Source organism: Zophobas morio, unplaced genomic scaffold, assembly GCF_036711695.1.
Source record: "Zophobas morio isolate AGI-343-1 ecotype UQ-CSIRO unplaced genomic scaffold, CSIRO_AGI_Zmor_V1 ptg000008l, whole genome shotgun sequence".
NCBI lineage: Eukaryota > Metazoa > Arthropoda > Insecta > Coleoptera > Tenebrionidae > Zophobas > Zophobas morio.
Genome location: NW_026972113.1, coordinates 8,396,821 through 8,420,505, shown reverse-complemented (window position 1 = coordinate 8,420,505; position 23,685 = coordinate 8,396,821). Strand labels below are relative to the sequence as shown.

At 32.1% G+C, this 23,685-nt stretch overlaps 1 protein-coding gene across 1 annotated transcript; it reads left to right on the top strand.

Moving 5' to 3' along the window:
- Positions 1-6,224: 6,224 nt before the first annotated feature.
- LOC135125213 (uncharacterized) lies at positions 6,225-16,352 on the top strand. Its single transcript, XM_064050623.1, has 5 exons — positions 6,225-6,648; positions 6,743-7,160; positions 7,214-7,500; positions 7,556-8,443; positions 15,089-16,352. The coding sequence occupies exons 2-5, from the start codon at positions 6,790-6,792 to the stop codon at positions 16,285-16,287; spliced, it is 2,745 nt and encodes a 914-aa protein (XP_063906693.1). The 5' UTR covers positions 6,225-6,648; positions 6,743-6,789; the 3' UTR covers positions 16,288-16,352.
- Positions 16,353-23,685: the final 7,333 nt, after the last annotated feature.

The following is a 23,685-nucleotide window of genomic DNA, read 5'->3' as shown; positions in this document are numbered from 1 at the left end:
CTCGAGAAAATCAAATCGAAAAATTGAAAAGTTCGAGTTGGACATGTGAAAAACTGAAAAATTTCAACTTAAAAACTCAAAAAATTACAATCGAAGAACTAAAAAAACCAAACACTGAAAAATTTCATATTGAAAAAAAGAAGAATTATAAAATCAGAACATTGAAAAACCCAAAAATTGCAAAATATAAAAATTGAAACAAATCGAAAAAACGAAAAATTGAATATCGGAGAATTCCAAAATCTAAAAATTGAAGAAATGATTAAAATGAAAAATTGAAAAAACAAAAAAAATTATAACCTCGAAAGAGTAAGAAATATTGAAAAATTAAAATATCAAAAGATTGAAAATCTAAAATTTAAAAATCCAAAAATTGAAAAATCGAAAAAGTAAAAAGGTAGACACATCTAAAAATCAAGAAGTCAAAACTAGGAAAGCCGAAGAATTATTGAAAAATCCTAAAACTGAAACATCTAAAAACTGAAAAATCAAAAAATCAAAAAAGTGAAGTCGAAAAATAGAAACCTCAAAAAAATTAAAAATAGAAAACTCGAGAAAATCAAATCGAAAAATTGAAAAGTTCGAGTTGGACATGTGAAAAACTGAAAAATTTCAACTTAAAAACTCAAAAAATTACAAATCGAAGAACTAAAAAAACCAAACACTGAAAAATTTCATATTGAAAAAAAGAAGAATTATAAAATCAGAACATTGAAAAACCAAAAAATTGCAAAATATAAAAATTAAAACAAATCGAAAAAACGAAAAATTGAATATCGGAGAATTCCAAAATCTAAAAATTGATGAAATGATTAAAATGAAAAATTGAAAAAACAAAAAAATTATAACCTCGAAAGATTGAAAAATCGAAAAATCGCAAAATTAAGAATTGAAAAATCGAAAAACTGAAGAATTTAAAACTGAAAATTCGGAGAGTTGCATGCCAAAAAAAATTGAAGATCAAACAAAATGAAAAATTGAAAAATTGCAAATCTAAAAATTAAAGAAACGAAAAATTGAAAATCGAAAATTTGAAGAAATAAAAAACTGAAAAATTCCAAATCGAAAAATTGCAACGGAAAATTGAAAAAACTGAACCTGAAAAAACAAAAAAATATAAAATCGAAATATTGAAAAAATGAAGAATCTAAAAATTGAAGAAATGCAAAATAGAAAAATCGCAAATCAAAAAATTGAAGGAACGAAAAACCGAAACAATTAAAATTGAATAAAGAAATAATATACATAACCTAAAAATTGAAATATCCAAAAGTTGGAAAATCGAAAAATTTAAAAATAAAAACTCGAAAACTTGCATGTCAAAAATTGAAATTGAAAAAACAAAAAGTCATAAAAGAAGAAATTTTTTATAGAAAAAATAAAATAAAAAACCGAAACGAAAAATTGTAAATCGAGAACTTGAAGAAATAAAAAATTGAAAAATCGAAAAACTGAAGAATTTAAAAATGAAAATTCCGGGAGTTGCATGTCAAAAAAAAATTGAAGATCAAACAAAATGAAAAATCGAAAAATTGAAAAATCAAAAAAACGAAAAATTGAAAATCGCAAAATTTGAAGAAATAAAAAATTGCAGAATTGCAAATCTAAAAATTGAAGAAACGGAAAATTGAAAAAACTGAACTTGAAAAAACATAAAATTATAAAATCGAAATATTGAAAAAATGAAGAATCTAAAAATTGAAGAAAAGAAAAATTGGAAAATCGCAAATCAAAAAATTGAAGGAATGAAAAACCGAAAAAATTAAAATTGAATAAAGAAAAAATATACATAACCTAAAAATTGAAATATCCAAAAGTTGGAAAATCGAAAAATTTAAAAATAAAAACTCGAAAACTTGCATGACAAAGAAAAAGTAAGAAATATTGAAAAATTAAAATATCAAAAGATTGAAAATCTAAAATTTAAAAATCCAGAAATTGAAAAATCGAAAAAGTAAAAAGGTAGACACATCTAAAAATCAAGAAGTCAAAACTAGGAAAGCCGAAGAATTATTGAAAAATCCTAAAACTGAAACATCTAAAAACTGAAAAATCGAAAAATCAAAAAAGTGAAGTCGAAAAATAGAAACCTTAAAAAATCGAAAAATTGAAGAACTGAGGAACAGGAAAATCGAAACACTCGAAGGTCAAGAAATGGGAAAATCAAAACATCGATTAATTGAAAAATCGAAAAATTGAGAGTTTATGAAAGTCAAATACCCAAAATATGATGAGTCTCCACTTGTGGTTTATCATTCCATTCATATTTTTTGCCATTTGCCCATACAGGGTGACTCAAAAAAATTAATGAATTGGTTCATTTATTTTATTGAATAAATCAAAAATTGCACAACTAAATCAAAAATGAAAATCTTGCAGACGTTTGTATTGTTGGTATGTTAAATTGTTAATCAAAATATATCTGTTTATTCCCTCCAAAAAATTGACGACGTCATCTCAAAATTCTTCCTAAAATATACTAAATGTAACGAGTTTTTACTTGTGATTTATCACTGCAAGGGAAGTTCTGTTGAAACAACTTTCGACCAATTTTTTCTAGTTTTATGAGCAAGCAGTAACCCCGCCCACCCACCCCTTCTTCATTCCAGTGACCACTCCTAATATTGTTCAGTCCTATTTTAGCAAGTTCTAGTTAATTATTTTGTTATACCACTTATCTGCTATAACATTTATTTCTTATTTCTGAAGACAAAATGAGAGACCGGGTGGGTGGGCGGGGCTAAGTTTAACCGTTTCCCACAGAATCTTTTATGAACAAGCAATAGCCCCGCCCACCCACCCCTTCTTCATTCCAGTGACTACTCTCAACATTGTTCAGTCTTATTTTAGCAAGTTTTACTTAATTATTTTGTTATACTGCTTATCTGGTATAACAATTATTTGTTATTTCTTAAGACAAAATGAGAGAACGGGTGGGTGGGCGGGGCTAAGTTTACTTTTTCCTACAGAATCTTTTATAAGCAAGCATTGGCTGTTTTTCAAATGACAATTGAAAAACAGCAAATCTAAAACCGGGAAGTCGAAAAATCAAAAGATTAAGAAATCGAAACATTTGAAAAATTCGAAAACTTGAAAAATTCAAACATCGAAGAACTGAACTGAAATATCGAGAATTCGAAAAATCTAAAATTTTAAAAATTAAAAAATCTAAAATTTAAAAATCGAAAAATTGAAAAAGTAAAATAATCGACACATCGAAAAATCCAGGAGTCAAAAATCGAAAAGACGAAGAATGGAAATATTGAAAAATCCCACAACTGAGACATCCAAAAACTGAGAACCTAAAAAGTCTAAAAATTGAGCAATCGAAAAATCCAAAAAGTGAAGTCGAAAAATAGAAACCTTAAAAAATCGAAAAATTGAAAAATCAAAAAATTAAAGAACTGAAGAACAGCAATATCGAAACCCTCGAAGGTCAAGAAATGGGAAAATCAAAACATCGATTAATTGAAAAATCGAAAAATTGAGAGTTTATGAAAATCAAATATCCAAAATATGATGAGTCTCCACTTGTGGTTTATCATTCCATTCATATTTTTTGGATTTGCTCATACAGAGTGACTCAAAAAATTAATGAATTGGTTCATTTATTTTATTGATTAAATCAAAAATTGCACAACTAAATCCTTGAAAATCTTGCAGACGTTTGTATTGTTGGTATGTTAAATTGTTAATCAAAATATATCTGTTTATTCCCTTCAAAAAATTGATGACGTCATCTCAAAATTTTGCCGAATAAATTCTTCCTAAAATATACTAAATGTAACGAGTTTTTACTTGTGATTTATCAAGAGGGAAGTTCTGTTGAAACAACTTTCGACCAATTTTTTCTAGTTTTATGAACAAACATTAACCCCGCCCACCCACCCCTTCTTCATTCCAGTGACCACTCCTAATATTGTTCAGTCCTATTTTAGCAAGTTCTAGTTAATTATTTTGTTATACCACTTATCTACTATAACATTTATTTCTTATTTCTGAAGACAAAATGAGAGAACGGGTGGGTGGGCGGGGCTAAGTTTACTTTTTCCTACAGAATCTTCTATAAGCAAGCAATAGCTGTTTTTCAAATGACAACTAAAAAACAGCAAATCTAAAACCGGGAAATCGAAAAATCAAAAGATTAAGAAATCGAAACATTTGAAAAATTCGAAAACTTGAAAAATTCAAACATCGAAGGACTGAACTGAAATATCGAGAATTCGAAAAATCTAAAATTTTAAAAATTTTAAAAATTAAAAAATCCAAAATTTAAAAATCGAAAAATTGAAAAAGTAAAATAATCAACACATCGAAAAATCCAGGAGTCAAAAATCGAAAAGTCGAAGAATGGAAATATTGAAAAATCCCAAAACTGAGACATCCAAAAACTGAGAACCTAAAAAGTCGAAAAATTGAGCAATCGAGAAATCCAAAAAGTGAAGTCGAAAAATCGAAACCCTAAAAAAACTAAAAAATGAAAAATCGTAAAATTAAAGAATTGAAGAACAGCAATATCGAAACCCTCGAAAGTCAAGAAATGGGAAAATCAAAACATCCATTAATTAAAAAATCGAAAAATTGACCGTTTAAATGTCAAATTTGAAAAATTGAAAAATCGAAAATTTGAAAAAACGACAATTCAAAAACAGAAAATCTTAAACCGGGGAGTCGAAAAATCGATGGATTAAGAAATCAAAACATTTGAAAAATTCGAAAACATGAAAAACGGAAATATCGAAGAACTGAAATGAAAAATCGAGAAATCGAAAAATCTAAAATTTTAAATATTGAAAAATTAAAATATCAAAAAACTGAAAAATTGAAAATTTAAAAATCGAAAAATTGAAAAAGCGACAATTGAAAAAAGAAAATCTAAAACCGGGAAGTTGAAAAATCGATGGATTAAGAAATCGAAACATTTGAAAAATTTAAATATGGAAGAGCTGAAATGAAAAATCGAGAAATCGAAACATCTAAAATTTTAAATATTGAAAAATTAAAACATCAAAAAAAAGTAAAAAGTCGTCACATCGAAAAATCCAGAAGTCGAAAATGGAAAAGTCGAAGAACAGAAATATTGAAAAATCCCAAAACTGAAATATCCAAAAACTGAAAACTTAAAGAATCAAAAAATCAAAAAAGTGAAGTCGAAATATCGAAACCTTAAAAAAATTGAAAAATTGAAAAATCAAAAACGTGCAAAATCGTAAGATCGAAAAATTGAATAATAAGTAAACTGAAAAATCTCAAAACTGAAATGTCCAAAAACTGAGAAATTAAAAAATAAAATTGAAAAATTGAGAAATCGAAAAATCAAAAAAGTGAAGTTGAAAAATCGAAACCTGAAAAAATAGAAAAATTGAAAACCCAAAAAACCTGAAAAATCAATCAATTGAAAAATCGACAAATAAAGGGTTTATAAAAGTCAAAAATTGAAAAATCGAAATATTTAAAAATAAAAATCGTTTCCGAACGCTTAGAGTCGAAATTGGCCTGAGTGCGCTCTGGTCTGTAGATCAAACAAGTTCTCAGACGACGAACTGTAATTCGTGTGACCTGAATTAAAGTGAAGGAAACAGTAAGCAGCTTGTAATATTCGGGTAAATCTAGTGTCAATTTGTCGAAAATAAAACGCGTCGTTAAAGATATTATGACATTTTTTCTATTGTAATTAATTTTGTTCCTAGTTAGAAACAAACACTGTTGCCAACATAAGCCGAGGAGTCCTCAACCGTCATTTAATTTAAACTATGACGCTTCTCTAAGCAAAACATGGATAATCCTGAAGATCTTGGCATTTTCAGATAACCTGTGCGCTACTAACGAGAAAAATAGCACTTTTTTATTGAGTACACGAAAAATAATATTAAACGCGAAATGTTAATTTGTTGCACACAATAGAAATACGTATCAAACCCCGTTAAATTGTGTGTTGTACAACACATTTTTTTAAATACATACCGAATTATAACAATAAAAATAAAAAATATTAGCGATTCTTCGTGCTTTTATGTTGAAATTCCAATATTTCTACTGACCGAGTGACGTCACTGCGCCAACTGGTTTCATTTTGAGCCGCACGAGTGTCATACCTAGAGAATTATTATATCATCGTTTTAATAGTGACCCTTGAAAGCCTTGACGAGCCGCCTCTGACCCAGACTGTCACTTCACATTCGTTGCAAATATTGTAACCTCAAAAAACAATTTGAAAAATTTAAAAGACGACAATAAATAATTATCACTGTGGTTATCAATTTTTTCCGTCATTTCGTTTGTTCGTTACAACGTAAAAACAGAGTTTGTCTCACGTCACTTGGGAACAACGCATCTTTGTCGCACCCTATGCCAGAAACGCGCACCCGTATCTCCCGTCTTCGTCACTCAGGGACGCCTGGTTCCAACTCTGTGCTTTTAACTCATTCCAAAAATAGCTCGTGAAGTGTCAACAAGAAACGGTTTTTTAAAGGGAAAATATGTGTGAAACGTTAAATGGGTGTTTTAAAAACGAGCTTCACGTAATAGAGTGCATTTTTGGATAAAACGTACCGATTTCGATACATTTTCGCGACCAGTCGCGATAAAAAATTCGTTAACCCATAATTTAAAACACTCCATGGATTTTAGTAACTTGAGCAGGACAAGGTAATTTTTCAAAAACTGTGTTAAAACGTGGTGAACTCGACCAACATTTGTAGCGGTAGGTGTTTAAACGAAAAATATTATTTGTGATTTTTAGGTTATGTCAACTTTACTGACCGTAATTTCGTTGTAAGTTTTTAAAAAATGACTGAGCGTTATTCGTTTACTGTGGATAGACACCTGGTGGATAGCACCATGGCCTGGAGTCAAGATAATATTGACGGCGCCACTCTAACGGACACCTATACGAGTGCTGAAGAAGATTCCCCGACGAGATATTTCTCGGTTTTGGATTCAACCAGCAACATATCGCTCGAAAACTTAAACATCGCCCTCTCAAACCCAAAATTAGAAGTGGAAGACCCGATTCCTTACACTGAAGAAGTGCCTGAGCAACCTGATGAAACCAATGATCAAGTTGTTATTTTCAACGTCGAAGGGTCAGACGAACTGTTCGGGATTCAGGTCGTGCAAGACGAGGAAGGCAATTTACAAAAATACCAGTTCCAGTTTAGGTAAATTGCGTCGGGTGTAAAGATGTGGTTTGGTAATTTTTTTTTGTGGGTAGAAAAAACGAAAATGGACACCTGGAGGCCATTCCGGAGACGATTACGCTGATCCCTATGGAGGAGGGTACCCCGGAGGAAGCGCAAGAGGTTGTGGAAGACTCAGAGTACGCGGCCCCCATAGAAGATAACGCCGCGATGCACGTGTATGTGCAAGAGGACAACTCGAATGAACACATTTTGCCTGATAACCACATAGAGGACAACCTGGAAGAACAGTTAGAGGAGGAGACCGGCATTATGTACGAAACTGAAGGGGTTGAAGAAGAACCGGTGGATATTAAACCTGGTAAAAATTATGACTTGTTTCCACTATAAAATTGCTGACGTTGATTTTGTTACAGCGGTTCTGCAGCTGCAGAACGTCAAGCAGGAACCCCAACCTGACTATGATACCGCCACCTTAATGGAAGAAGAAACCTTCACTACCAACCTAGAAACCCAACAAATCCCCGATTTCCAGACTATCTCAGACCCCCCTGACACCAACTTCGAGTACGAAAGGCCCCCCGACGACAGCACTTCCCCCCTCGAAGACAACTCCCTATCCTCCGACCTGAACCCTGAAGACGACTCCCAAGAATCGCAACCGCACGACCAAGACTTCGAACACGTCGAGGTCAGTCCTGACATGAACGCGGTCCAAACCATGCAAAACCTCGACGAAGAAGACGCCGATTTCAATAACGAAAATGCGTTGAACGACTCCGACGAGAACGACTACCACATCGTGGAGGGGCTGCACATCACCGGGGACGTGGAGCACCAGATGGAGAAGCCCCCGAGTAATATCCTGAAGCACGCGCTCAAAACCAACACCGAGTCGCCGAAGATCGTGAAGAAGGATAACAAGTTGTATTTCTACGTGGTGCAGCACCCGGAGAAGGAAAACGTGGACTCGTTGTCGATGGAGATGTCGAATTTGTGCAAGCTGAAGGTGAATCCGAGGAGCATTTTGAAGAGCTCGCATGTGATGTTGCAGGCGAAGAATGAGATGGAAGGGGCGACGCAAGACGAGAGGATGAATAAGAGGTTCGCGAGGGGCAAGGAGACCATGCAGGCGATGCTTTTCCATAATTTTATCAATAAGACGACGATCCCGCAGGCGCCGGTGAGGCAAATTCGGCTGCCGAGGAAGCAGAAGATCAAGCCGGTGGAGAGGATGGACGAGGAGATCGTGGTGCAGGAGATGATGGTGTCGAATACCGGGTTCGTGGAAGCGGGGAGTGGAGGTAATTTTTTCTTACTTGGAATCGAGCCCAAAATTTGCAATATTTTTCCCATTTTTCTTAATTTTTCGTTTGTTACATTTTTTCGATTTGCAATTTTTCATTTTCTTCAATTTTTTAAACTGATTTTTCGATTCCCCGATTTTCCATTCTTAAATTTTTAAGTGTTGCAATTTTTGGAGTTCCAGTTATTCGATTTTCCGGTTTCTTTAATTTTCACTATACCTATAGGTTTTACGATACATTCGTTTTTTTTTATTTTGCCCTTTTTGGATTTTTAAGTTTCTCAATTTTTAATCTTTCAATTTTTTAATTTTCCGCCGCTTCAATTTTTCAAGTTCTTGATTATTTCAAATTTTTAGATTTTTCAAAGTTTTCATTTTATACTTTTTTGTTTTTTCAGTTGTACAGTTTTGCGGTTTTTCCAATTTTTTTTGAGTGGAAAAGTTGAAAATTCAAAAACTGAAAACACGAGAAAGTGAAAATCAAAAAATTGAAAGATCGTAAAATTGAAAAAGTGAAAGAATTTAAATTGAAAAAAGAAAAAATTTAAAAAATCAAAACATTGAAAAATCGAATAATTGAAAAAATAAATTAAGTAAAACCGAAACGTAAAATTACAAATCGAAAAATTGCGTAATCTAAAAATTGGAAAATGTAACATTTCGAAAATCGAAACATTTTAAAAAGAAAACTCGAAAAGCTGCGTGTTAAAAAATTGAAGAAATAAAAAAAGAAAAATGGAAATACATATTGAAAAATTGAAAAATTAAAAATAGAAAACTCGAGAAAATCAAATCGAAAAATTGAAAAGTTCGAGTTGGACATGTGAAAAACTGAAAAATTTAAACTTAAAAACTCAAAAAATTACAAATCGAAGAACTAAAAAAACCAAACACTGAAAAATTTCATATTGAAAAAAAGAAGAATTATAAAAACAGAACATTGAAAAACCCAAAAATTGCAAAATCTAAAAATTGAAACAAATCGAAAAAACGAAAAATTTAAATTCGAAAATTGGAAGAAATAAAAAATTGAATAATCGGAGAATTCCAAAATCTAGAAATTGAAGAAATGATTAAAATGAAAAATTGAAAAAACCAAAAAATTATAACCTCGAAAAACTGAAGAATTTAAAAATGAAAATTCGGAGAGTTGCATGTCAAAAAAAATTGAAGATCAAACAAATTGAAAAATTGCAAATCTAAAAATTAAAGAAACGAAAAATTGAAAAAACAAAAAATTCAAAATTGAAAAATTGCAACGGAAAACGGAAAAAATTAAAATTGTAAAATTGCAAATCTAAAACTTGAAGAAATGAAAAATTGGAAACCCGTGAAATTGCAAATCGAAAAATTGCGTAATCTAAAAATTGAGAAATGTAACATTTGGAAAATCGAAAAATTTTAAAAAGAAAACTCGAAAAGCTGCGTGTCAAAAAATTAAAGAAATAAAAAAAGAAAAAACTGAATTTGAAAAAACAAAAAATCAGAATCGGGACATTGACAAATCGAAGGAACGAATTTTTCGATGTTTGAATGTCCTGATTTTATAAAAAAAAGACAATAAAGAAAATAAAAAGCCGAAACAAAAAATTCCAAATCGAAAAATTGAAGAATCGAAAAGTTGCAAAATCTAAAAATTGAAGAAACGCATAACAGAAAAAATTTAAATTAAAAATGCAAAAAATTATCAAATGGAAATACAATTTGAAAAATTGAAAAATTAAAAATAGAAAACTCGAGAAAATCAAATCGACAAATTGAAAAATTCGAGTTGGACATGTGAAAAACTGAAAAATTTAAACTTAAAAACTCAAAAAATTACAAATCGAAGAACTAAAAAATCCAAACACTGAAAAATTTCATATTGAAAAAAAGAAGAATTATAAAAACAGAACATTGAAAAACCCAAAAATAGCAAAATATAAAAATTGAAACAAATCGAAAAAACGAAAAATTGAATATCGGAGAATTCCAAAATCTAAAAATTGGTCTAAAGAGTTTAGACAGTACTTCCCTCGCTGTCGGAAACTTGACGACTGCATGCCTATTGTGTTTTTTTTCTCATTACATTTTTGTAGTGGGAATTTAAAAAAAAATTGCGATGACGTCATCAACATTTTTGCAAGGACACGTATATCAGTTGGGATAGATGTAGTGTAATACTAAGAATAAAATTATTATATTCTCAAATTTTCGGGAAAATGAATTGGGTCGTTTGAATATTGATTTGTAATAATCAATAAAATAACGAAACAATTTACTCACGTATACCTACGTATCAGAGGCAACTGAAAATCGTGTATGTATAAACATTGTTAATTTAAGATGACAGGCGTAACAGCATACGTGAGAGCCAAACACAGAAACTGTAAACAAAACGACCGTCGGTTTTATTGCTTCGACTTCCGCTTATTATATAAAACATTGGGTTTTATTTTAATTCTTGACGGTGAAATTCACAATTGGTTGATTATAAACATGTCTATTTCACATTCGCGGAATCACGTGAACGCATAAAACAAATGCAGGTCTGTAATGTTAAAGTCGATGTAAATAAGCGTGCTACCCTTATGTTTCAACCGAGTTTTTCCTTTAACAAATTTTGTGTCTACCAAATTGGGTTGGTTGGGGTGTAATACTAATAATAAGTGTTGCCTTTAATTTAATCAATAAAATAAATTGACTTCATTAATTTTTTTGAACCACCTCTTAAGAAAATCTAAAAAATATGAATGGAATGATAAATCACAAGTACAAACTCATCATATTTTTTGCATTTTAGATAGGATTTATTCAGCAAAATTTAAGGGTGACGTCATCAATTTTTTTAGGAGGGATGAACAAATACATTTTGAACAAAAGTTTACCATGCTTATAATAACTTTAAAATATTCCCAAGATTTCAAAGCATTCGGTTTTGTAATTCCTGATTAAATCGATAAAATAAATTCACGCCTTCATTAATTTTTTTGAGTCACCCTGCATATGCAAATCCAAAAATATGAATGGAATGATAAATCACAAGTACAGACTCATCATATTTTGTACATTTTAGATACGAATTATTCGGAAAACTTTTGAGCTGACGTCATCAGTTTTTTGTAGAAGATAACCAAATATATTTTGACTAAAAATTTATTATGCTCTTTATAACCTTAAAACATCTGCAAGATTTCAAAGCATTCGGTTTTGTAGTTCCTGATTAAATCAATAAAATAAATTTACGCATTCATTAATTTTTTTGAGTCACTCTGTATATGCAAATCGAAAAAATATGAATGGAGTGATAAATGACAAGTACAGGCTCATCATATTTTGTACATTTTAGATATGATTTATTCGGCAAACTTTCGAGCTGACGTCATCAAGTTTTTGGAGGGGATAAGCAAATATATTTTGACTAAACATTTATTATGCTCTTTATGACCTTAAAACATCTGCAAGATTTCAGAGCATTCGGTTTTGTAGTTCCTGATTAAATCAATAAAATATATTTACGCATTCATTAATTTTTTTGAGTCACCCTGTATATGCAAATCCAAAAAATATTAATGGAGTGATAGTTCACAAGTACAGACTCATCATATTTTGTACATTTTAGATATGATTTATTCCACAAACTTTTGAGCTGACGTCATCAAGTTTTTGGAGGGGATAAGCAAATATTTTTTGACTAAAGATTTATGATGCTCTTTATAGCCTTAAAACATCTGCAACATTTCAAAGCATTCTGGTTAGCAGATTAAAAATTAAATTTCAAAATGTTGTTTTATAATTTTGATTTTTTTTCCAAAAATCTGGACGTTTCTGGTGAAAAGTCGATTCAGAGTTGTAAACTACATGTGTAGGACTATGTTATTTTATACAATTGAAAACCCATTTACTATGTACAATTTTGAAGTGACGTCATCGCTTTAGTGGTGGGGATGATTCGACAAATTTTGGTTAGCGTTTTACCATCTACATGATATTCTTAATATAAGTACAAAATTTCACAACAATCGGTCGAGTACTTTCGGAGATTATCTGTCTAATAAAAATCCGTGATAACAGACGGACAGACGGACAGACGGACGGACAGACGGACAGACGGACAGACAGACAGACAGACAGACAGACAGACAGACGGAAATGGGAGACCTATTTCTTCGTCTTCTAGGGGTCATGAAAGATCGAGAAAACGTAAAAGTAGAGAGTCGGCCGACGGACTCGATTACAATACTTCCTTTGCTTACGCTCGGGAAGTAAAAATTGAAGAAATCATTAAAATGAAAAATTGAAAAAACAAAAAAATTATAACCTCGAAAAACTGAAGAATTTAAAAATGAAAATTCGGAGAGTTGCATGTCAAAAAAATTGAAGATCAAACAAAATGAAAAATTGAAAAATTGCAAATCTAAAAATTAAAGAAACGAAAAATTGAAAATCAAAATTTGAAGAAATAAAAAATTGAAAAATTCCAAATCGAAAAATTGCAACGGAAAAAATTTAAATTGCAAAATTGCAAATCTAAAAATTGAAGAAACGGAAAATTGAAAAAACTGAACTTGAAAAAACAAAAAATTATAAAATCGAAGTATTGAAAAAATGAAGAATCTAAAAATTGAAGAAATGAAAAATTGAAAAATCGCAAATCAAAAAATTGAAGGAACGAAAAACCGAAAAAATTAAAATTGAATAAAGAAAAAATATACATAACCTAAAAATTGAAATATCCAAAAGTTGGAAAATCGAAAAATTTAAAAATAAAAACTCGAAAACTTGCATGTCAAAAATTGAAATTGAAAAAACGAAAAGTCATAAAAGAAGAAATTTTTTATAGAAAAAATAAAATAAAAAACCGAAACGAAAAATTGTAAATCGAGAACTTGAAGAAATAAAAAATTGAAAAATCGAAAAACTGAAGAATTTAAAAATGAAAATTCGGAGAGTTACATGTCAAAAAAAAATTGAAGATCAAACAAAATGAAAAATCGAAAAATTGAAAAATCAGAAAAACGAAAAATTGAAAATCGAAAATTTGGAGAAATAAAAAATTGAAAAAATTGCAAATCTAAAAATTGAAAAAACTGAACTTGAAAAAACAAAAAATTATAAAATCGAATTATTGAAAAAATGAAGAATCTAAAAATTGAAGAAATGAAAAATTGAAAAATCGCAAATCAAAAAATTGAAGGAACGAAAAACCGAAAAAATTAAAATTGAATAAAGAAAAAATATACATTACCTAAAAATTGAAATATCCAAAAGTTGGAAAATCGAAAAATTTAAAAACAAAAACTCGAAAACTTGCATGTCAAAAATGGAAATTGAAAAAACAAAAAGTCATAAAAGAAGAAATTTTTTATAGAAAAAATAAAATATAAAACCGAAACGAAAAATTGTAAATCGAGAACTTGAAGAAATAAAAAAATTGAAAAATCGAAAAACTGAAGAATTTAAAAATGAAAATTCGGAGAGTTGCATGTCAAAAAAAATTGAAGATCAAAAAAATGAAAAATCGAAAAATTGAAAAATCAAAAAAACGAAAAATTGAAAATCGAAAATTTGAAGAAATAAAAAATTGAAAAATTCCAAATCGAAAAATTGCAACGGAAAACGGAAAAAATTAAAATTGCAAAACTGCAAATCTAAAAATTGAAGAAACGGAAAATTGAACAAACAACTTGAAAAATCAAAAAATTATAAAATCGAAATATTGAAAAAATGAAGAATCTAAAAATTGAAGAAATGAAAAATTGAAAAATGGCAAATCAAAAAATTTAAGGAACGAAAAACCGAAAAAATTAAAATTGAATAAAGAAAAAATATACATAACCTAAAAATTGAAATCTCCAAAGGTTGGAAAATCGAAAAATTTAAAAATAAAAACTCGAAAACTTGCATGTCAAAAATTGAAATTGAAAAAACAAAAAGTCATAAAAGAAGAAATTTTTTATAGAAAAAATAAAATAAAAAACCGAAACGAAAAATTGTAAATCGAGAACTTGAAGAAATAAAAAATTGAAAAATCGGAAAATTACAAAATCTGAAATTGAAGAAACACAAAACTGAAAAAAATTAAATTGAAAAAATAAAAATCGGAAAGTCAAGAAACTCAAATCGAAAAATTGCAAAATCTTGAAATTGTAAAATTCGAGACGGACAATTGAAAAACTGAAAAATTACAAATCGAAAAGTGATTAAACAAAAGAAAAGTGTTATTTACGCCACTGGTTTTTACTTACTAGAGGTTATCAGGAAACAAAATCCCAAAGAATTTTTCAAAAAAGCCAGATTTATAGGGCGGCACTTCAGGGGTGAGGAAAGTTCGTGGGAATAACCTTCGAGCAATTTTTTTCGTTGTATTTGATTTATTGTGTGCCTTTTGCAAACTGCGTGTTTCACGCAAACGCAGTCGCACTTTAACCCCTATTAGGGCTAGTGACTTAAATTAACTGATGGTACTTTTCCGAATGAAGTATTTTAAAATTTTAAATATCGAGTGAGAAGTTATAAATTGTGAATAATAACTTAGGTAAAATCTCTCCTTGAATTAAGCCGGAATAAGTGAATTTCCGCCACGTGAACATTTGTATTCAGGCTTATTAAAGCATCAGGATAGAGGTCGCTGCTCGTAGCTAATAACTAACTTTGTCGCCAGGTGTAAACAAAGAAAACCTAGCCGTGACCGAATACGTAGACCTGACTGACTCCGACGACGACTACGACCCGAAGCGCTCCACCCGACGAAAGAAGCGCCAGCGCAGAAAACGAGTCGAGATAACAATAAGCGACGAAAGCGACACTTCCCACGACAGCGTGATCGAGCTCGACGAGAGCGACGACGAAACCCCCGACGAATCCAAGTCCACCAACAGAACTCCCCCGAAGCGGCGTCGCGGCCGACCCCCCAAGAGCAAACCCGGCGAATCCACGGCGACCGGTGAATCCCCCGCCAAGAAAACCAAGGTCGAGACCGTCGACAACCCGACAAAGCCCGAGATCCCGTGTCCGCAGTGCGACAAAACCTTCCCTAGTCAGAACAGCCTGAAGACACACCTGCAACACCACAACCTCCAGAGCTCCATCAAGCGAGCGCAACCTGAGTACAAGTACAAATGTGACAAATGTGCCACGACTTTTATCAATAGCATTCTACTAAAAAAGCACATGTGTTCAAAACTTTTCAATTGTACGGTGTGTAAGAAGCGGTTCCCCGACCTGTCGAGCTTGAACGGACACAAACGAACACACGCGAAGGAGCAAATGGTGAAGAGCACGACGGTGCAGGTATCACCGAAGAAGATGAAGCAGGCGTTGCCGACGAAGACGTTCGAAGCGCAAAAGACGTCAACAATGAACTGCAAGACGTGCGGGAAGTTGTGTTCATCGTTGCAGAATTTAACCGTGCACATGAAGACGCACAGGGAGTTCGTGTGCGGGACCTGCTTGAAGATCTTCCTCTCGCAGCTGATGCTAGAGAAGCACGTGAGAGAGAGTTGCGTCAAGTCGCCGCAGACCAGTAGGAGGGCGATGCGGGTTAAGGGAGACGCGGGCAAGAGGTTGCAGTTGACGCCTCCGAAAGCAAGGACGACAAGTGTCATTAGTCCCGGGAAGAGGGTCGTGGATAAGCGGGGGATGCTTAATTTGAAGCTAAAGTGTGAGCAGTGCTCAATGTGCTTTAGCAGTCATCGAGAGCTGTTTAAGCATAAGGTGCTGAAGCATGGGCTCGAGACGCCGGATAAGTCCGTTTTGAAAAAAGAGGAGACCCAGCGGGTGTACAAAGGGGGTGTTCCTGCCGGCGAGAAGTTGCTTAAGAGTTTTGCCGGATTGAGAAGTTTGTTCACGGTTAATGATTAATTTTGGTATTTTGTAGGTTCTGTAAATAGAATACTTGTGTATTTTAATAAATTTTTTCCACTAGAGGTCTATAATCTGGAAAATTGTGAACCTTTTTCAATAATGTAAACGTGAAGTTGGCCACCTAATGTGACAACTGTCATCAACTGTCAGAAAAAATGAGACATAACCTGAAAACGATCATTTTGGAAAATTTGCTTTTAAATTATGCCCTGGAATGATTTCCAAACCCTGAATTGATTATTCTCGGTGTAATTGAGGATAAATTGATGAAGTTGATGGGAGTGAAACTGACTCATGGTTCCGATTTGGTTTGACTTGATTTGTCGTAGATGTTTTTACATTTTCAAAAAAAGACAGTTGGGGCCTCAGAGAAGGTTTCACATTTTTACAAAAAGACGTTTGGCGCCCTCGAGAAGGTTTTACATTAAAAAAAAATACATTTTGAATCCCCGAGAAGGTTTTTACATTTTCAAAAAAAGACAGTTGGGGGCCCTGAGAAGGATTTAAATTCTTAAAAAAAATACATTAGAGCCACCGAGAAGGTTTTGCATTTTTAAAAAAGACAGTTGGGGCCCCCGAGAAGGTTTTACATTAAAAAAACAGACATTTGCGGACCCCGAGAAGGTTAAACATTTTTAAAAAAGACATTTGAGAGCCCCGAGAAGGTTTCACATTAAAAAACAAAGACGTTTGGCGCCCTCGAGAAGGTTTTGCATAAAAAAATGCATTTGGGACCCCCGAGAAGGTTTAGCATAAAAAAAATGTATTTGGGACCCCCGAGAAGGTTTCACATTAAAAAAGGACATTTGGAGCCTTCGAGACGGGTTTTACATTTTCAAAAAAAGACAGTTGGGGCCTCTGAGAAGGATTTAAATTCTTTAAAAAAATACATTAGAGCCCCCGAGAAGGTTTTGCATTTTTAAAAAAGACAGTTGGGGCCCCCGAGAAGGTTTTACATTAAAAAAACAGACATTTGCGGACCCCGAGAAGGTTTTACATTTTTAAAAAAGACAGTTGAGAGCCCCGAGAAGGTTTCACATTAAAAAACAAAGACATTTGGAGCCCCCGAGAAGGTTTTTACATTTTCAATAAAAGACAGTTGGGCCCTCTGAGAAGGTTTCACATTCTTATAAAAAGACGTTTGGCGCCCTCGAGAAGGTTTTGCATAAAAAAATGCATTTGGGACCCCCGAGAAGGTTTAGCATAAAAAAAAATGTATTTGGGACCCCCGAGAAGGTTTCACATTAAAAAAGGACATTTGGAGCCCCCGAGACGGTTTTTACATTTTCAAAAAAAGACAGTTGGGGCTTCTGAGAAGGTTTCACATTCTTACAAAAAGACATTTGGGCCCTCGAGAAGGTTTTACATAAAAAAAAATACATTTGGAACCCCCGAGAAGGTTTTTACATTTTCAAAAAAAGACAGTTGGGGCCCCTAAGGAGGATTTAAATTCTTAAAAAAAAATACATTAGAGCCACCGAGAAGGTTTTGCATTTTTAAAAAAGACAGTTGGGGCCCCCGAGAAGATTTTACATTTTTAAAAAAGACAGTTGAGAGCTCCGAGAAGGTTTCACATTAAAAAACAAGGACATTTGGAGCCCCCGAGAAGGTTTTTACATTTTCAAAAAAAGACAGTTGGGCCCTCTGAGAAGGTTTCACATTCTTACAAAAAGACGTTTGGCGCCCCCGAGAAGGTTTTGCATAAAAAAAAATGCATTTGGGGCCCCCGAGAAGGTTTAGCATAAAAAAAAATGTATTTGGGACCCCCGAGAAGGTTTCACATTAAAAAAGGACATTTGGAGCCCCCGAGACGGTTTTTACATTTTCAAAAAAAGACAGTTGGGGCCTCTGAGAAGGTTTCAGATTCTTACAAAAAGACATTTGGGCCCTCGAGAAGGTTTTCCATTAAAAAAAATACATTTGGAACCCCCGAGAAGGTTTTTACATTTTCAAAAAAAGACAGTTGGGCCCTCTGAGAAGGTTTCACATTCTTACAAAAAGACGTTTGGCGCCCTCGAGAAGGCTTTTACATTTTCAAAAAAATTGGTCTAAAGAGTTTAGACAGTACTTCCCTCGCTGTCGGAAACTTGACGACTGCATGCCTATTGTGTTTTTTCTCATTACATTTTTGTAGTGGGAATTTAAAAAAAAATTGCGATGACGTCATCAACATTTTTGCAAGGACACGTATATCAGTTTGGGATAGATGTAGTGTAATACTAAGAATAAAATTATTATATTCTCAAATTTTCAGGAAAATGAATTGGGTCGTTTTGAATATTGATTTGTAATAATCAATAAAATAACGAAACAATTTACTCACGTATACGTATCCCAGGCAGCTGAAAATCGTGTATGTATAAACATTCTTAATTTAAGATGACAGGCGTAACAGCATACTTGAGAGTCAAACAGAGAAACTGTAAACAAAACGACCATCGGTTTTATTGCTTCGACTTCCGCTTATTATATAAAACATTGGGTTTTATTTTAATTCTTGACGGTGAAATTCACAATTGGTTGATTATAAACATGTCTATTTCACATTCGCGGAACCAAGTGAGCGCATAAAACAATGCAGGTCTGTAATGTTAAAGTCGATGTAAATAAGCGTGCTACCCTTATGTTTCAACCGAATTTTTCCTTTAACAAATTTTGTGTCTACCAAATTGGGTTGGTTGGGGTGTAGTACTAATAATAAGTGTTGTCTTTAATTTAATCAATAAAATAAATTGACTTCATTAATTTTTTTGAACCACCTCTTAAGAAAATCTAAAAAATATGAATGGAATGATAAATCACAAGTACAAACTCATCATATTTTTTGCATTTTAGATAGGATTTATTCAGCAAAATTTAAGGGTGACGTCATCAATTTTTTTAGGAGGGATGAACAAATACATTTTGAACAAAAGTTTACCATGCTTATAATAACTTTAAAATATTCCCAAGATTTCAAAGCATTCGGTTTTGTAATTCCTGATTAAATCGATAAAATAAATTCACGCCTTCATTAATTTTTTTGAGTCACCCTGCATATGCAAATCCAAAAATATGAATGGAATGATAAATCACAAGTACAGACTCATCATATTTTGTACATTTTAGATACGATTTATACAGCAAACTTTTGAGCTGACGTCATCAGTTTTTTGTAGAAGATAACCAAATATATTTTGACTAAAAATTTATTATGCTCTTTATAACCTTAAAACATCTGCAAGATTTCAAAGCATTCGGTTTTGTAGTTCCTGATTAAATCAATAAAATAAATTTACGCATTCATTAATTTTTTTGAGTCACCCTGTATATGCAAATCGAAAAAATTTGAATGGAATGATAAATCACAAGAAGAGACTCACCATATTTTGTACATCTTAGATAGGATTTATTCAGCAAAATTTTGTGGTGACGTCATAAATTTTTTAGGGGGGACGACCAAATACGTTTTGATCAAAAATTTACCATGCTTATGATAATTTTAAAATATCTTCAAGATTTCGAAGCATTCGGTTTTGTAGTTCCTGAGTAAATCAGTAAAATAAATTTACGCTTTCATTTATTTTCTTGAATGACCCTGTATATGCAAATCCAAAAAATATGAATGGAGTGATAGATCACAAGTACAGACTGATCATATTTTGTACATTTTAGATATGATTTATTCGGCAAATTTTCGAGCTGACGTCATCAAGTTTTTGGAGGGGAGAAGCAAATATATTTTGACTAAACATTTATTATGCTCTTTATAACTTTAAAACATCTGCAAGATGTCAGAGCATTCCGTTTTGTAGTTCCTGATTAAATCAATAAAATATATTTACGCATTCATTAATTTTTTTGAGTCACTCTGTATATGCAAATCCAAAAAATATGAATGGAGTGATAAATTACAAGTACAGACTCATCATATTTTGTACAGTTTAGATAGGATTTATTCGGCAAACTTTTGAGCTGACGTCATCAATTTTTTGGAGGGGATAAGCAAATGTATTTTGACTAAACATTTATTATGCTCTTTATAACCTTAAAACATCTTCAAGATTTCAAAGCATTCGGTTTTGTAGTTCCTGAGTAAATCAGTAAAATAAATTTACGCTTTCATTAATTTTATTGAATCACCCTGTATATATGCAAATCCAAAAAATATGAATGGAGTGATAGATGACAAGTACAGACTGATCATATTTTGTACATTTTAGATATGATTTATTCGGCAAACTTTCGAGCTGACGTCATCAAGTTTTTGGAGGGTATAAGCAAATATATTTTGACTAAACATTTATTATGCTCTTTATGACCTTAAAACATCTGCAAGATTTCAGAGCATTCGGTTTCGTAGTTCCTGATTAAATCAATAAAATATATTTACGCATTCATTAATTTTTTTGAGTCACCCTGTATATGCAAATCCAAAAAATATGAATGGAGTGATAAATTACAAGTACAGACTCATCATATTTTGTACAGTTTAGATAGGATTTATTCGGAAAACTTTCGAGCTGACGTCATCAATTTTTTGGAGGGGATAAGCAAATATATTTTGAGTAAAGATTTATGATGCTCTTTATAGCCTTAAAACATCTGCAACATTTCAAAACATTCGGATTAGCAGATTCAAAATTAAATTGCAAAATGTTGTTTTATAATTTTGATTTTTTTTCCAAAAATCTGGACGTTTCGGGTAAAAACTCAATTCGGAGTCGTAAACTACATGTTTAGGACTATATTATTTTATACAATTTAAAACCCATTTACTATGTACAATTTTGAAGTGACGTCATCACATTAGTGGTGGGGATGATTAGACAAATTTTGGTTAGCGTTTTACCATCTACATGATATTCCTAATATAACTACAAAATTTCACAACAATCGGTCCAGTACTTTTTTTTTACAGGTGTCAGCTAGATAATTTGATCATTACCTAGCTGACACCTGTCTAGATATTTAATCCATTTTTCTGTACAAACTGTTTGGTTAGTTTTATTTTCTTGTAAATCTAAGGTTAAGTGGAATAGCCTATGGCTAGACTTCGCCTATTATTATTTAATAAAGTCCTATTATTATTATTATTATTATTAATATTATTATTACTTTCGGAGATTATCTGTCTAATAAAAATCCGGGACGGCAGACAGACGGACAGACGGACAGACAGACGGAAATGGGAGACCTATTTCTTCGTCTTCTAGGGGTCATGAAAGATCGAGAAAACGTAAAAGTAGAGAGTCGGCCGACGGACTCGATTACAATACTTCCTTTGCTTACGCTCGGTAAGTAAAAATACAGTGAGAACCCCCGAGAAGGTTTCACATTTTTAAAAGACATTTGCGCCCTCGAGAAGATTTACATTTTTAAAAGACAGTTGGAACCCCCCAGAAGGTTTTACCTTTTTAAAAAAATACATTTGGATCCCCCGAGAAGGTTTTACGTTTTTAAAAAATTGGTCGAAAGTTGTTTCGACAGAACTTTCCTCGCTCCTGAAGTACTTGAAACATATGCAGCATTCTCGAGTGTTTATTTATGTTTATACACGAAAGAATGTCACGTAGAAATTAGCTTGATTTGAATTAAACCACAATCGAACCAAATGTTCTGAATATTATCATTCTTATTTTATCATTATTATTATTATAAAGACGTGTTTTTCACATTTTCGAGGAAGAGGGGTGACTCCTCCTTAATTTAACCAATAAAAAATTTGGAATGAGGTCATCAACATGGATAATACTAGGAAAAGTAGTCGCAGCGTAATATCAATGCAAGAAAAAAAAGCGGATTCATACACTACAAGTATAGGAGTATATTTTTATATAACTTTGAAATTAGGTATTTTAAAATACAATTCAATGAAATTGTTGGTGACTACTTTTTTCGGGGTCGTGAAACATCGAGAAAACATAAAAGTGGCACTTCGTCCGATGGACTCGATTACTACACTTCCTTAGCCTACGCTGGGAAAGTAAAAATCATCTAAAATGCGAGCGTAGTGAGCACGTTCAGGATATTTCAGTACCACAGGCATTCGTAATCACAAACAATTTTTAAACTCGCATTTTTAAATAACAACAAAATTGTTTTTAATAATTTAGCTTCTCAGGGAGACCAATGTATGTATATTTTTTAAATACACCTGAACGTGCTCGCTGCGCTCGCAATTTAGACTTCTTTTTTTTTCAGCTTTATTCTCATAGAAGTGCAGGAAAAAGTCTCAGGGAAGCTGTTTGGCTTTCACTGTAACAATAAATCTCTACACTTAAAAAAAGACTACAAAAAAGACGACGGAAAGACAAAAAATTTTGTCACTGAAAAAGGGGAATCAAAAAGTGACAAAAAACAACAAAGCATCAAAAAAGCACAAAAAGACAAAAAAAAGTCGAAAGCAACAAAAAACAACATAAAATATTCGGAAAACAAAAAGGCACCAAGAAATTATAAAAATGAACAAAAAAAAGGACATAAAAAATATGTCAAAAAAAAAGGAAAAAAATGGACAAAAAGACGCCAAAAACGGAGCTAAAAAGCGACACAAAAAGGAGACTCGACCGACAAAAAAAAACAAAACAAAAACGGCCAAAAGATGCAAAAAAAGATGACGACTTAGAAAAAAGGAGCTTCTCGGGGCTACTGACGAGTGATTTTTGATAACGCCTAAACGTGCTCGCTGCGCTCGCGTTCATATTATATTACGGATCGTGAAGCTAAATTACTCTGAAAAAATTAAATTCGAGAGTGCAGGAGAATTTTTTTGTGTAAGTATATAAGTTGTCTAAAAAAAAATTTATGAATCAGTTAACTTTATTGATTAATTTTGATCAAAATTATCACCCCTCTAAGACTACCGCTGTAAACCTGAGCGACGAAACTTTTAAAGTTCTCGAATGATTGGAACTGGTTTGCTGTTATTATTATTATTATTTGTTCCTTATACCGGGTGTCTGGAGAATGGCGAATTAACTCTTCGCTATGCTCTTAACAATCAACTGGTGAGTTTGGGAAAAATAGTAAAAAAATTCCTCCTCACATTTTGGTGGAGTTGTAGTGATTTTAAAATTGGTTCATTTGCTACGTTTAACAATTTGCCAAAATCGGTCTTATTTTAGCAGATAGTAGCCCCGCCCACCCACCCTCTCTTTTCTTAGAGGGTACCTGATTTGCCAAAATCAGTCTTATCTTGGCAGAAAACCTTATAACTTTGAAACTAAATCTTTGAAAGCATGATAAAACAAGCATTAAAAAAATCTAAAACAAAAATATACCAAAACTCAAAATTGAACAACATTTAATTTGAATCTGGAAAACCGAATGTTTTGAAATCTTTCAGATGTTTTAAAGTTATGATAATCGTGATAAATTTTTAATCAAAACATATAAAATTAGTTTTTTTCTAGT